Below are 15,285 nucleotides of genomic sequence, written 5' to 3' on the forward strand. Positions count from 1 at the left end.
CCACACAGCAAAACCCCATCTCTACTAAAAATACAAAAAAAGCCAGGCGTGGTGGTGCGTGCCTGTAATCCTAGCTACTTGGGAGGCCGAGGCATGAGAATCACTTGCGTGCAGGAGGCAGAGGTTGCAGTGAGTGGAGATCGCACCACTGTACCCCAGCCTGGGCAACAGAGTGAGACTCTCTCAAAAAAAAAAAAAAAAAAAAAGTTAGGTTTATTGAGATACACGTTTCACATGGCAAACCCACTTATGTGTAGGGGCCTGTGGTTTTCCACTCATGCACAGCTGTGTGGTCGCTGCAGCTCTTCCACACCTGACATGCTGCTCTTGTGACCTTCTGTAGTCAGCCCCCTCTTCTCCCCCAGCTCCCAGCAACACTGACCTATTTTCTGTTCCTGCTGTTTTGCCTTGTCCAGAATGTGGTAGAAGTGGAATTGCACAGCATGTGGGCTTTTGAGTCTGGCGTCTTTCTTTTTTTTTGAAATAAGGTCTCAGTCTGTCACCCAGGTTGGAGTGCAGTGGTACAGCCATGACTCACTGCAGCCTCCACCTCCCAGGCTCAAGTGATCCTTCCACCTCAGCCTCCTGAACAGCCGGGACCACAGGTGTGCACCACCACACCCAGCTAAGTTTTTCATTATGTTGTCTAGGCTGGTCTCGAACTCCTGGGCTCAAGCGATCCTCCCACTTCGGACTCCCATAGTGCTGAGGTAACAGGAGTGAGCCACCATGCCCAGCCTTATAGTAATTCTTGAAATCAAGTAGTAGGAATCCTTGAACTTTGTTCCTCATTTTCAAAATTGTTTAGCCTGTTCTGGTTACTTGGCTTTCCCTTACAGAGTTTAGAATTGGCTTGTTAATTTCTACAGAAACCAAAAAGAAGTGTTTCTTTTTTTCTTTTTTTGAGACAGCATCTTGCTCTGTTGCCCAGGCTGGAGTGCAGTGGTATGATCTTGGCTCACTGTATGTAGCCTCAGTCTCTTGGGCTCAAGTGATCCTCCCCACTTCAGCCTCCCGAGTAGCTAGGACTACAGGCATACGCCACCATGCCTGGCTAGTTTTATTTATTTTTGTAGAGATGGAGTCTCACTATGTTGCCCACACTAGTCTCAAACCCCTGGCCTCAAGTGATCCTCCTGCCTTGACTCCCAAAATGCTGGGATTACAGGCATGAGCCATTGTGCCCAGCCTCACCTTGCACTTTTATGTGGTAGAAATGGCTTCTTTCCTTGAACTTCATGAGCCAACTTCTGCTAGCTTCAGATTTTTCTTCTGCAGCCTCCTCACCTCCCTCAGCCTTCGTAGAACTGAAGGGAGTTAGGGCCTCGCTCAGGCTGGGGCTCTGGCTTCGGGGAATGTGTCTGCTTTGATTTCCCATCCCGGCCACTTCAGCTTTCTCTCTATCAGTACTAAGGCCGTTCAGCTGTCTTACCAGGCTTGTGTTCACTGGAGTAGCACTTTTTGTTTTTTGGAGATGAAGTCTTGCTCTGTCGCCCAGGCTGGAGTGAGGTGGCACGATCTCGGCTCGCTGCAACCTCCGCCTCCCGGGTTCAAGTGATTCTCCTGCCTCAGCCTCCCAAGTGGCTGGGACTACAGGCACGCGCCACCACACCTGGCTAATTTTTTTTTTTTTTTTTTTTTTTTGAGACAGAGTCTCCCTCTGTCACCCAGGCTGGAGTGCAGTGGCACGATCTCGGCTCACTGCAAGCTCCGCCTCCCAGGTTCACGCCATTCTCTTGCCTCAGCCTCCCGAGTAGCTGGGACTACAGGTGCCCGCCACTATGCCCGGCTAATTTTTTGTATTTTTTTAGTAGAGACGGGGTTTCACCATGTTAGCCAGGATGGCCTCAATCTCCTGACCTTGTGATCCACCTGCCTCAGCCTCCCAAAGTGCTGGGATTACAGACGTGAGCCACTGTGCCCGGCCTTTTTTTTTTTTTTTTTGTGACCAAGTCTCGCTCTGTCGTTCAGGCTGGAGTGCAGTGGCGCGATCTCGGCTCACTGCCACCTCCAGCTCTCGGGTTCAAGTGATTCTCCCACCTCAGCCTCCCGAGTAGCTGGGATTACAGGCACACACCACCATGCCTGGCTAATTTTTGTATTTTTAGTAGAGATGGGGTTTCACCATGTTGGCCAGGCTGGTCTCAAACTCCTGACCTCAAGTGATCCACCTGCTTTGGCCTCCCAAAGTGCTGGGAATACAGGTGTGAGCCACTGCGCCCGACCCACTTTTAGTTTCTTTCAGGAACTTTTCCTCTGCATTCACAACTGGGCTACCTGCTTGGCGCTGAAGACCAGGCTTTCCGTTAGGGTATCTTGGCTTTCGACAGGCCTTCCTAACTAAGCTTAGTCATTTATTTCCAGCTTTTGTTTTAAAGTGAGAGATGTGTGACCCTCAACTCTTCCCTTCACTGGACTACTTAGAGGCCATGGCAGGGTTGCTAGTTGGCCCAATTTCAGTATTGTTGTGTCTCAGGGAATAGAGAGCCCCAGGAGAGGGAGAGAAATGGAGGAATGGCCAGTTCCTGGGGCAGTCGGAACACACACATTTATCAATTAAGTTCTTACGTGGGGTATGGCTCATGATGCCCAAAACAATTACAATAGTAGCATCGAGGAGCAATGACCACAGATCGCCATCACAGATAGAATCATGGTTAAAAAGTTGGAAATGTTGAGAGAATTACCGAAACGTGACAGCAACACGTAGTGAGCACCTGCTGTTGGAAAAATGGCACCGATGGACTTGACTTGATGCAGGTTGCCACAAACCTTCAATTTGTAAGAAACACAATACCTGCAAAGCATCATCAAGCTAAGCATGATGCCCGTGTAGATGTTTGGGAAATAATTGGCATCTAAACCAATCTTGGGTCCTCTCGTACAGGGATTGGCAAACTGGCCCGCTGCCTGTTTCTGATGACTCACGAGCTAAGAATGGGTTTTACATTTTTTAATTGTTGAGAAAAAAATCAAAGGCAGAAAACTTCATGACACATGAAGATTATATGAAATTCACATTTCAGTGCTCAGAAATAAAGTGTTATGGGAACACGGCTGCACTAATGGGAGGGATTCCAGTTATTATGTGGCTGCTTTGAGCTACCGTGGTGGGGTTGAATATTTGTGATAGGGACAGGAAAAACCTAACTTTTTCCCAGTCTCACACGTTCAACACAGAACACTTCACCTCTGGTCTCTGGAACGTGTGTGGGGTTTCTCCCCACCAGCAGCCAGTCGGTTATCCAGTGATTTAACCCAATTTTGACACTGCTTACCTGGAGAGAATATTAGGTTCTGCAGCTGAAGGGCTGAGTCCCACAAGACTGTCCTCACTTCTCCTGCCTCAGCCTCCCGAGTAGCTGGGATTACAGGCGCCCACGACCACGCACAGTTAATTTTTGTATTTTTAGTAGAGACCGGGTTTCACCACATTGGCCAGGCTGGTCTCAAACTCCTGACCTCAGGTGATCCACCCACCTTGGCCTCCCAAACTGCTGGGATTTACAGGCATGAGCCACTGTGCCCAGCCTACAACCTGGTTATTAACAAGACCAATAAACTGAAATCTATAGCCAGACTGACAAAGAAATAGAAGCCACAAGTAACCAACATCAGGAACGACAGATGGGACATCACTACAGATCCCACTGACACGAGAAATGTGTGGCACAGAAAAGGGCTTGGTTGGACAAATTTACAAGGGTTGTTAAACATACAAAGTGCCAAAAGCCTATAGTTATTCAATTACTTGTTGGCAGGTAAATATTTTTTGGAAAGTATTTGTTTATTTTTATTTTTACTTTTTGAGGTGGAGTCTCGCCCTGTTGCCCAGGCAGCAGTGCAGTGGCGCAGTCTCGGCTCACTGCAACCTCTGCCTCCCGGGCCCGAGTGATTCTCCTGCTTCAGCCTCCCAAGTAGCTGGGACTAAAGGCATGCACCACCACACCTGGCTATTTTTTGTATCTTTAGTAGAGATGGGGTTTCGCCATGTTGGGCAGGCTGGTCTCAAACTCCTGACCTCAAGTGATCCGCCCACCTCAGCCTCCCAAAGTGCTGGGATTACAGGCTTGAGGCACTACACCCGGCCTGTGGAAAGTATTTGAGTCTGTCATGCCTTATTGAAACAGTAGTGTCAACAGTGAACTTCATTTGACCTTGTGGACTTGATGTCATCAGTTCTGTGAATTAAAAAAAAACCTTTTTTAAAGAGATGGAGTCTTGCTCTATTGCCCAGGCTAGAGAGCAGTGGCACAGTCCTGGCCCACTGCAGCCTCAATCTCCTGGGCTCAGGTGTGAGCCCCTGTGCCTGGCCTAAAGCTGAACATCTTGACTTGCTGTCCTGTGCAGCAGCTTGATGAGTTGGCAGTGGTGAAGTTCTATTGCTTTTTTATTTCTATTTTTTATTTATTTATTTATTTTTGTGACGGAGTCTTGCTCTGTCACCCAGGCTGGAGTGCAGTGGCATGATCTCGGCTCACCGCAACCTCTGCCTCCTGGGTTCAAGCAATTATCCTGCCTCAGCCTCCCAAGAAGCTGGGATTACAGGCACATGCCACCATGCCCGGCTAATTTTTGTATTTTTAGTGGAGATGAGGTTTCACCATGTTGGCCAGGCTGGTCTCGAACTCCTGACCTCATGATCCACCTGCCTCGGCCTCCCAAAGTGCTGGGATTACAGGCGTGAGCCACCGTGTCTGGCCTGCTTTTTGAAAAAGCGCCAAAATTGGAAAATTTCAGAATGAGAAGAACCACTGTTGACTGCCATCATCAGTACACCAGATGACTTGGGAAACTAGTTTTTGCTGCATGATGTTCTCTACGTTCTTTATGAATTCATCTTAAAGTTACAAGGCACAACCACATTTATTTGCAAAATTTATACTGTGATGAAGTCACTTTGGCAACAGCTCATGTTTAAATCACAAACTACTTTGTACAGTTTTCTTATTGTCAGGAGGTAAAATGAGAGGCAAAGTCTGCATTGCCACACAGATTTGCAGTGAGCTGCTTTTCTGGGCTCACACTGTGGTTACAGCAGAGTGTCTGCGACTTCCATGCAAGTGCAAGGGAAACGTCGACATTTCAAAATCCACTCAGCTGTGTGTTAGGGAGCTCCCACCTGAGCTTCAGTCGAAAGCGATTGGACTGTAGCGTAACCCCGTGCTGTAGTATAGGGGTCCCAAGACTACCCTCGGGTTCAGTAGTTCACTAGGACTCATGGAATACAGCAGAGCATTTCTGCCAGGGGTACAGTTCATTACAGCAAAAGGACGCAGACTCAAATCAGCAAAGGGAAGCGGCACAGGGGCCGGGCTCAGGAGAGACCAGGGGTGGGCTTCCGGCGTCTCTCCCAGCAGAGACGTGGGCGGTGTGTGGGTGTAGCAGTGGTCTGTGGTGACAGGCCTGGCGTATTTCCAACCAGGGACGCTCCCGTGAGCCTTGGTGGCCCAGGTGTTTTTAGAGGTTGGTCAGGTGGGCCTGGCTGAGCACCGGTGTGGCTGCCCTCGGTCCCTCCGTCTCAGCCCCTCCAGAGGTCAGGCTGATGCCACAAGGCTCCGCGGTACGTCACTGTCAGGGTAGCCTCTCTGAGGTGGCCTGAGGCCCTGGGTGAGCAGACGCTGTTGGCAGGCAGGATGCTCCAAGAGCTCCGAGGTGACCTCCTAGGAGCAGGTCAAGGGTCAGACCTCACTGGAAGGAAGAATGCGGGCAATCCCAGCCTGCTGAGCTGGCCCTTTCCAGGAAAGGGAGTAGCGAGGCTGCTCACTTAGAGCTACGCACCTGCGGCTGACAGTGTGCTTGGCAGTACCTGTGTGGAAAGACAGTTACAGAGGAAACACACGAACTCACTATAAGCCAGCACTAACGGATGCACCTTTGTTGTTGATTTTGGTGATAAAGAACATTAAATTTGAACCCAGTGAAGCAAAATGTCATCTCCCAAAACAAGTCCTCTCATGAGTGCATCTGTATTATAGAAAGCTGCACTCAGCTTTTTAAAAAAATTTTTTTAGATGGGGTCTTGCTCTGTCACCAGGCTGGAGTGCAGTGGCACAATCTCGGCTCACTGCAAGCTCCGCCTCCCAGGTTCAAGCGATTCTCCTGCCTCAGCCTCCCACGTAGCTGGGACTACAGGCGCCCGCCACCACACCTGGCTAATTTTTTGTATTTCAGTAGAGACAGGCTTTCACCATGTTGGCCAGGATGGTCTCGATCTCCTGAAGTGATCTGCCCGCCTCCTGAAGTACTGGCATTACAGGTGTGAGCCACTGCGCCTGGCCCAGTGATTTTGATTTCATCAGTATGAAATGTGTAGAGATTGTTACGTTAGTCCCTATGTAATGTCCTTGGTGTGGCCTCTTGGCCTGCACAGCCTGGAGTATTTACTCTCTGGACCTTTATACGAAGCTCACCAACATGTATTTTAACGCTTGACACCTTACCTGTTACCATTTATTTAGATCTTTGCTGATTTGTCTCACCAGTGTTTTGTACTTTTCAGCATGTAGATCTTTGCACAGATCTTTTGATCTTTAAACATCTATAGATCTTTTGTAAAATTTATATTGTAAGTATTTAATTTTTCTTGGTGCTCTTGTGAATAGTACTTTTACAATTTTGATTTCCATTTGTTAGTAGTACATAGAAAGAGGACTTTTTTTTTTTTTTTTTTTGAGACAGGGTTTCACCCTTGTCGCCCAGGCTGGAGTGCAGTGAATGGCGTGATCTCAGCTCACCGCAACCTCCGCCTCCCGGGTTCAAGCGATTCTCCTGCCTCAGCCTCCTGAGTAGCTGGGATTACGGGCATACACCACCACACCCAGCTATTTTTTTTTGTATTTTTAGTGGAGATGGGGTAGCTCCATATTGGTCAGGCTGGTCTTGAACTCCCAACCTCAGGTGATCCGCCCGCCTCAGCCTCCCAAAGTGCGGGGATTACAGGCGTGAGCCACCATGCTTGGCCCAAAAGAGGACTTATTTTTATATATTGACCTGTGACCTTGCAAAACTCTTACTCAGCAGTTTCAATAGCTTTTTTGTAGACTCTGGGGATTTCTGTATAGAAAGTCACGTCATCTGCGTATAGAAAGTTTTATTTCTTCATATCCAGTCTGTGTGCCTCTCATTGATTTTTCTTCCCATTGTACTGGCTGGGACTTCCTCGATGGTCAGCAGTAGTGGTGAGAGTAGCTATACCCTTGCCACATCCCTGGTCTCAGCAGAAGCAGCCCTTTTCTCATCACTGAGGATGATGCTAGCTGTAGGTTTTTTGTAAATGTCTTACCAGGCTGAGGAAGTACCCTTTAGTTCCTTGTTTGCTCAGAGTTTAATAGCGTATGTGTTGGATTTTTTCAGATTATATTCTTGCATCTACGGAGATGGTCATAGGGCTTTTCTTACTTATTCTGTGAATATGATGAGCTACACTGGTTTTTGAATGTTTTTAAAAATTTAAGTTATATTTAGAGATGGCGTCTCACTCTGTCACCCAGGCTTGAGTGCAGTGGTACCATCATGGCTCACTGCAGCCCCAAACTCCTGGGCTTAAGCGGTCCTTCTGCCTTAGCCCCCAAGCAGCTGGGACTACAGGCACATGCTACCACACCTGCATAATTAAAAATAATTTTTTTTTAGAGATGGGGTCCTGTGATGTTGCCTAAGCTGGTCTCAAACTCCTGGACTGAAGCGATCCTCCTGATTTCTTGTGTGTCTTTGGTTTTGGTATCAGGGCAATGGCATTCTCACTGTCAGCTGGGGAGTGTTCCCTCCTTTTCTGTTTTCTGGAAGAGTTGTGTAGAATTGGTGTTAATTTTTCCTTAAATGTTTGATAGACTTCACCAATGAAGCCATCTGGGCAGAGAGTTCTTGTTGTTGTATTTCCGTAGTATGGATAGGGTTACCTGTTTCTTCTTGAATGAGCTTTGGTGTTTATATCTTTCAAGCAATTGGTTCATTTCATTTAAGCTGTCAAGTTCTGTGGCATAAAGTCCTCCATAATATTCCTTACACCCCTTCTCGTGTCAGTAGGATCCGTAGTGATGTCCCATCTGTCGTTCCTGATGTTGGTTACTTGTGGCTTCTCTCTTTGTTTCTTTGTCAGTCTGGCTATAGATTTCAGTTTATTGATCTTGTTAATAACCAGCTTGTAGGCTGGGCATGGTGGCTCACGCCTGTAATCCCAGCACTTTGGGAGACTGAGGCAGGTGGATCACCTGAGGTCAGGAGTTTGAGACCAGCCTGGCCAACATGGTGAAACCCCGTCTCTACTAAAAATACAAAAATTAACTGGGCGTGGTGGTAGGCTCCTGTAATCCCAGCTTCTCGGGAGGTTGAGGCAGAAGAATCACTTGAACCCGGGAGGCGGAGGTTGCAGTGAGCTGAGATCGCTCCATTGCACTCCATCCAGCCTGGGCAACAAGAGCGAAACTTCATCTCAAACAAGCAAACACTCAGCTTTTGGTTCCTCTGATATTTTCCCCTCTACTATTTTTGTTTCACGTTATTTTTACTCTATCATTTCCTGCCTTCTTGCTTTATTTGTCCGTTTATTAAGGCATAATTTACATTCAGTACAATTCCTTTTACGTGTACAGTTCCGTGAATTTTGGAAGTCCATAGTCATGTTGTCGTACCACAGTCATGATACAGAATAGTTCCCAAATTCCCAAAGTCTCACGTCTTCCACATCTTGGTTTTCCTGTGCCAGCAGCTTGTAGGTGGCCCCGCTGCACGCAGCCGTCGTGCCCGCCACCTCCCCCGAGAGGGCCTTCCGGTGCTGCAGACCCCGAGCTGCCAGGGGGCTTCACTCCTGGCCCCTGCCGAGGAGTCTTCCATCAAGTGGACGGACCCCAGCTTGTTTGTCTTTCCTCACTTAAGGGACATTTTTTCCCCCAGTTTTTGGCAAGTTTGATGCATTGTTTTGAATTTAATTTATTTGGTCTCTTGGAGTGAAAAGTTAGACCGTTGATTTGAGACCTTTTTTAAAAAAAAGTTTGAGATATCTACATGTGATGAAACCCACCAATTTTGAGTGTGTGATTCAGTGAATTCTAGCGTTTTCACAGCGTTGCACAAGCATGGACACATCCTGCATTCAGAACACTCCTGTAGCCGTGACACAGACCCACAGGCCCCCTGTCACTTCTGCAGGCTTTTCTGCAGGGAACGCTCACTGCTGTGCGTGTCCCCCGGGCACCGTGGCTGTCCCCTGGGCACCCTCTGGGCTCTCCATGCTCCTAGCCCGTTGTCCTGTGGAGCTCTATGTGGGCGTAGCCTCATCTGATCAGCTGGTTTGCTCAGGCAGCACGGGGGGCTCAGGAGCTGCATGCACAGGTGTGACTTTGCACATGGGTGGCCAAACAGGTGCGTCCTCCCAGGTGTGCACCCACAGATGTGTCCTCACGGGCGTGTGCCTGCAGGTGTGTCCTCACGGGTGTGTCCTCATGGGCGTGTGCCTGCAGGTGCGTCCTCATGGGAGTGTCCTCATGGGTGTGTGCCTGCAGGTGCATCCTCAGGGGTGTGTCCTCATGGGAGTGTCCTCATGGGCGTGTGACTGCAGGTGCATCCTCAGGGGTGTGTCCTCACGGGCATGAGCCTGCAGGTGCGTCCTCATGGGTGTGTCCTCACGGGCACGAGCCTGCAGGTGCGTCCTCACTGGCATGTCCTCACGGGCATGAGCCTGCAGGTGTGTGCCAGCAGCAGGAGGGAGATGCTCTCCAGGCCCCTCCACAGGGTCCTCGCAGCACGGGTTTGGCCTCCGTGTGGACAGATGGGCTGGGCTTCTTTGGTGCTGGTCTTGCTGTATTTTGCTGAATCCCAGGCCTGTGCGGGCCTCTGGGCTGATTCCAGCTGAGACAGGCCTCCTGCTCAGTCATCCCTGCGGAGCTGATGCAGGGTGGGCTGGCGAGGGTGCTCGTGGTGCTGGTTCATGAGGACATGGCCTCACTGCCTCCCAAGCTGAGCCCCTGCGGCGGCCCCAGGAGGCCTGGAGCATTGGGGTGTCAGCACCACCAGCCTGGACTTCCCTGGGCCTTCCAGGGTAAGCCTCTGGGCTCCGGAAGTTTCTGTGGCTCTCTGTCTGTGGAGCTGGTGAGAAGGCTGGAGGGCCAGATGGTTTCATCGCTGAGGGAAGCGCTGTACTCACCTGATGGCCGATCTCGGGGCACTCCCAGTGCCTGCTGCCTGTTGCTGTCCCTGAGCTCTGGTGAGCTCTGGTGTCCCTGTCATTCCTGGAGCAACTCTGCCCTGTTTTTGAGCCTGCCTGGGCCCAGGAAGCCCCAACTGTGTTCTCTGTGTAGTCACTGCTGTTGGTTTTGGAGGGAAAGATGGGGGCCGCTGTGGGCAGGGCTGGTGGCTGGTGGTGGCCACGTGGCTATGGGGGTGTAGCATCCAGGCTGGCTGCTGCCAGTGGGAAGGTGTCCTGGGGCTCCCGGCAGGGTCTGGGCAGTGCTGGAGCTGGGCTTTGCCTGGGAAGCTGCCGCCTGGCCCCCACAGCTTCCCCAAGAAGGGCCTGAGCCCTTGGGGGCAGCTGGCGTCTGGGAGGATCCGGGATGGGGGCTGTCTGCTCCTGCTGGGAACGGCCCCTCCAGATGCATCTCCCTGGCCCTGACCCAGCCTGTCAGTCCATTTTGGTTGCAGCCACCCCTCCCTGATGGTGTGGGGGCTTCGCTTCCTCTGTTTGTTCCTCGCCTGAGGGAGCAGAGGTGAGGGGATGACACTGCCCCGCCTGAGCCCCGAGTCCCTGGGCCGCGGGAGGTGGGACTGGGTCTGGCCTTTGGTGCCACAGGTGGCACTCTCTCTGTTGCTGTTTGCAGACTACGTCTACTTTGAGAACTCCTCCAGCAACCCATACCTGATCCGGAGGATCGAGGAGCTCAACAAGGTACTGGGGGGCCCTGGTGTTGCTGCAGGGGGGTAGTGGGTGGGGGCTACGCCAGCTCCTGCCCTGTGGGTGGCCAGTGTGGGTGGCCCCCTTTCGGGGCTGATCTTGGACTGGCCACTGCGCAGGCCCTTCAGTGACTCCGTCCACTGTCACCTGCACCGTGGCTCCTCCTTGGAGATACTGAGTGAGGGGCCTGGTGGCCTCATGCAGGACCCAGCGCAGCTGCCCTGAGCTGCCTGCCCACTCCACACTTGGTCTGTGGGCGCTGGGTCCCCTGAAGATGCCAGTGTCCCCTGGGGAGCCCAAGCGGAATGGCGTGATTCTGAAACCAACCAAGGGCTGCAGGAAGCTGTACTCGGTGCCCCTGCCCTGCCCGAACCCTGGCAGCCAGCCCTGCAGGGCTGTGAGCTCTGCCCCCCACCCCTGAGGTGTCTGCGTGGCTGGAAGCTCCCTCCCTGGTCACTCAGGCAGCCCTGCAGGGCTGTGAGCTCTGCCCCCCACCCCTGAGGTGTCTGCATGGCTGGAAGCTCCCTCCCTGGTCACTCAGGCAGCCCTGCAGGGCTGTGAGCTCTGCCCCCTACCCCTGAGGTGTCTGCGTGGCTGGAAGCACCCTCCCTGGTCACTCAGGCAGCCCTGCAGGGCTGTGAGCTCTGCCCCCTACCCCTGAGGTGTCTGCGTGGCTGGAAGCGCCCTCCCTGGTCACTCAGGCAGCCCTTGCTCCCACCTGGTTTGTGTCTGCCATGAGTCCTTGGCAGTTGCTTGCTATTTGGTCGGGGGACGTGGTTGTGCCCATGCATTGAGCCTGACAGCACCAGATCCTTCCTGGGGGGTGGTGACACATGGGCCCCTCAGCCCCAGCCACTCCTGGCCTCCACTGCCTCAGCACAGCCTCCGTCCCATCAGCTCGGGAGACAGAGCCGCAGATGGCCATGGAGGTGCAGGGCGCCCACACACCCTGGGAGCCTTCTCGCTGTCCTCAGGGGTGGTGGGTGGGTCCCCCAGCGTCCCTTCTCCTCCTCCTGGTTGGAGACTTTCTAAGGGTGTTGAGGGAGGGCAGGTTGTCCCCACCAGTGGACACATGGTTCCAGCAGAGAGTGGGGTGGGGTGCTGGGTGCTTCACAGACCTCTGTGCCTGCCTGCAGGGCTCCTGAGCCCTTGATCCCCTGGAGCCAGTGGCCCGATGGCTGCCTTCTCCTAGGAGCCCTGCCCACTCGGCAGTCCTGGGGCACTCGGGCCCTTGGTGTTCCATCTGGATGCTGCAGGCTCACCTGGGAGAAGCTGCCTTCCTGGACCTCAGGCTTGGTGGCAGCGGTGATGTGGGGTTCTTGGGATCAGAGGGGGCAGCGGGGGGAAGGTTAGCGCGCCACCTCTGACGTAGCCATGCTGGGCTCCGGGCTTCCCTGGCTGCGCTTGTCGAGGGCCATTCCCTGCGGTATCTGCCACCACCTGGGGCCGAGGAGCGTGGGGTGCGACGTCTGCTCCCCTGCAGCTTCCTGGGAGGTCTGAGGGCCAGGCCTGTTTGTTGGAGGCACGGGCAATGACCTGGGTGTCTTCTGAGTCCGCCTCACTGCCCCTGCTGGGCAGGGCCTGCCCGCCTGCAGAGCAAGGCCACTTGGACTCTGGGTACTGCCAGAACAGGGCGCTGCTCCTGTGGCTGAGCCTCCTGAGTGCGGGGCAGCACTTTACGCATCCCAGCATGCGGACTGTAGGGAAACGTGCAGAGGGAGGTTCCTCAGCTGACGCTGAACCATAGCTGGGGGAGGTCCTGTGTCCCTCCTGGTCTGTGTAGTGGAGGGGCGGCCGGCAGACGGCACTGCTGGCCCCACACAGCCAGCTGGCAGGCAGCCCGTGGCGGGAGGCTGCAGTGCCTCCGTGGGCGCCTGGCCGAGTGCCACTGCTGGGAGGTGCCACTGTCAGGAAGGTTCCCTCGTGCTGCTTCCGGCTTCCATGTGCAGACAGTAGATTGCAGGCGTGTGCAGGCAGGGGGCTGGCTTCCGGCCCTTGGGCGATGTTCAGTTACACATGTAGCATTGCACACGCTCAGAGGAGTCCTCTTCGTCCGAGGACTCCCTCCTCCTCAGGGCCAGGGCCACATGGCCTGGGCACTTGCCTGTCTCTGGGCGGGACACCAGCCTGTGAGGGGCACGACTACTCTCTTGGACAGTTCAGGCAGGGCAGCCGAGCCAGACGCTCACCATGTGGAAAAGAACCCCCAGGCCTGCGACAGAGCGCGGCCAGTGCCCTCCACGCCAAGGAGCTCCAGGCGGGGCTTCCAGGTGGGCGCAGCTGGTTGAGTACAGACCTCCCCTCTGTTCCCTGGACTGAACGCCCCCTCAAATAACAAGAAAGTGGTGCTGGGGCTCTGCACCCACAGGGCAAGGAAGGTGGGAGAGGCGGTGCCACTGGGAGGTATGGGCACAGCTTGGAAGGCAGCCAGGCAGACTGGGCAACCTGAGAGGCCCTGGCCCTGGCCTGGGTCAGGATGGGGAGAACAGGAACCATGCTGATGTGTGGCTGGCAGTGCGGAAGGCCTGTCTGGGGGGTCAGGTGGACCCACAGAGCCCTTCCCTGAGTTGGAGCAGTGGACTCAGAGGACCCAGATTTGGGGCACCAGACCCAGGCCAGCACAGTTCGTGCGGGGGCTGGAAGTGGGGATCACCTGGCTCATGGCCTGTCCCCTGGTGGGCCTCCCTGCCCCTCTTGCCTCCTTGGCTCCCAGGACCCTAGCGGCCAGACTTCTAAAGCCCACAGACCCAGCTGCTGGCATCGGGGACCCAGCAGAATGCCCGCTACCCCAGCGCCCATGGGTGCAGCCCATGCAGCGAGCTGTCCAGCATCTGGGAGGCTCCCAGGGATGAAAAGTCGCAAGACGTATGGGGCGGCGGAGGGGCTTTTAACATGAAGGTCAGCCAGCACATGTAAAAGTTGAACTCAGAGGCCGGACGCAGGGGCTCACGCCTGTAATCCCAGCACTTTGAGAGGCCCAGGCAGGTGGATCACAAGATCAGGAGATCAAGACCATCCTGGCTAATACAGTGAAACTCCGTCTCTACTAAAAGTACAAAAAATTAGCCGGGCGTGGTGGCGGGCGCCTGTGATCCCAGCTACTCGGGAGGCTGAGGCAGGAGAATGGCGTGAACCCGGGAGGCGGAGCTTGCAGTGAGCCGAGATGGCGCCACTACACTCCAGCCTGGGCGACAGAGCCAGACTCTGTCTCAAAAAAATAAAAAAGTAAAAAAGGAACTCAGAGGAAGGGCCAGTGCAGGGAACAGAAGGAAACTAAAGCAAAACAAAGCCCATGAATGTTCTCAGAGAAATGGATGGGTCCATCCTGGCATGTGGTCAGATGAGAGGAAAGCTCTTGACACTTGGGTTAGGAGAAGTAACAAATGAAATGAAAGGATCAGGTGATAAAGTTGAGGATACCGCGCAGAAGATGGGGCAAAAACACAAAGAAACTAGGATAGAAAAAAATCAGACATCAGTCCATTGGTCCAACGTCCAGTTAATAGCAGAGAAGGAGCGAGCAAAGCAATAAAGAGGGGCCCCTTCAAGGTGTATTTAAAATTTTAGAACACGGGAGAAGAAATGCATTTAGAGAAAAAGCGAGTCACACACGAAGCACCGGAGTCAAAACCCACTTTGCCTTTCGGCAGCCGCGTTCAGGTGTGGAGGCTCCACGCCCAGCCAAGCTCCATCTCCCGGAAGGCAGATGAGTGAGGTTTCCTGACTGAGGCCTTGGAGTGCACTCCTCTGCGCCTTTCCAACACGAGGGAGGCGCAGGTTCCTCCCGCCCAGGAAGATGCGGCCCCTGGTGCAGGCAGCAAGCAGGGTGGACCCCAGCTCTGGGAGGGGCCTCGCAGGCGCCCTGATATGAGCCCTTTCTCTTTGGGAGCTCTGCTGCCGAGCACTTTAGGGAAGAATCTGTGATGATTCCATGAAAAACTAGGCAAGTGGAGAAAAAAAGACGATTGTTAACCTCAGGAAGCAAAGGTGTTCGAAGGAAGAGAAGAAAGAATGGCCTAGTGTGGCCTCACCGCCTTTACCTGTGTGTGCAGGAGCGTCTCAGAACAGACCCCGAGCGTGACTGAGTCCGCTGTGTGCAGGAACACAACACAACAGAACAGACCCCGAGTGTGACTGAGTCCGCTGTGTGCAGGAACACAACACAACAGACCCCGAGCGTGACCGAGTCCACTGTGTGCAGGAACACAGCAGAACACAACAGACCCCGAGTGTGACTGAGTCCGCTGTGTGCAGGAACACAGCAGAACACAACAGACCCCGAGTGTGACTGAGTCCGCTGTGTGCAGGAACACAACACAACAGAACAGTCCCCGAGTGTGACTGAGTCCGCTGTGTGCAGGAACACAGCACAACACAACAGACCCCGAGTGTGACCG

The 15,285-nt window shown here is 53.4% G+C and overlaps 1 protein-coding gene across 15 annotated transcripts in view; it reads left to right on the forward strand.

Moving 5' to 3' along the window:
- MTA1 (metastasis associated 1) overlaps nt 1–15,285 on the forward strand; it is a 52,278-nt gene that overhangs the window by 8,090 nt on the left and 28,903 nt on the right. For 7 of the 15 annotated variants that reach the window (XR_010151052.1, XR_010151053.1, XM_016926858.3 and 4 more), the window contains exon 2: nt 10,815–10,882. Coding sequence is in view for 8 of the 15 variants with exons in the window: in XM_016926858.3 (XP_016782347.1) it covers nt 10,815–10,882 (68 nt within the window). In the remaining 7 variants the exon portion in view is untranslated. Of the gene's footprint in view, nt 1–10,087; nt 10,205–10,814; nt 10,883–15,285 lie in introns of those variants that run through there. The other 8 variants (XM_054666346.2, XM_054666347.2, XM_054666348.2 and 5 more) reach the window with 3 other exon arrangements.

This window comes from Pan troglodytes, chromosome 15, assembly GCF_028858775.2.
Source record: "Pan troglodytes isolate AG18354 chromosome 15, NHGRI_mPanTro3-v2.0_pri, whole genome shotgun sequence".
Classification (NCBI taxonomy): Eukaryota; Metazoa; Chordata; class Mammalia; order Primates; family Hominidae; genus Pan; species Pan troglodytes.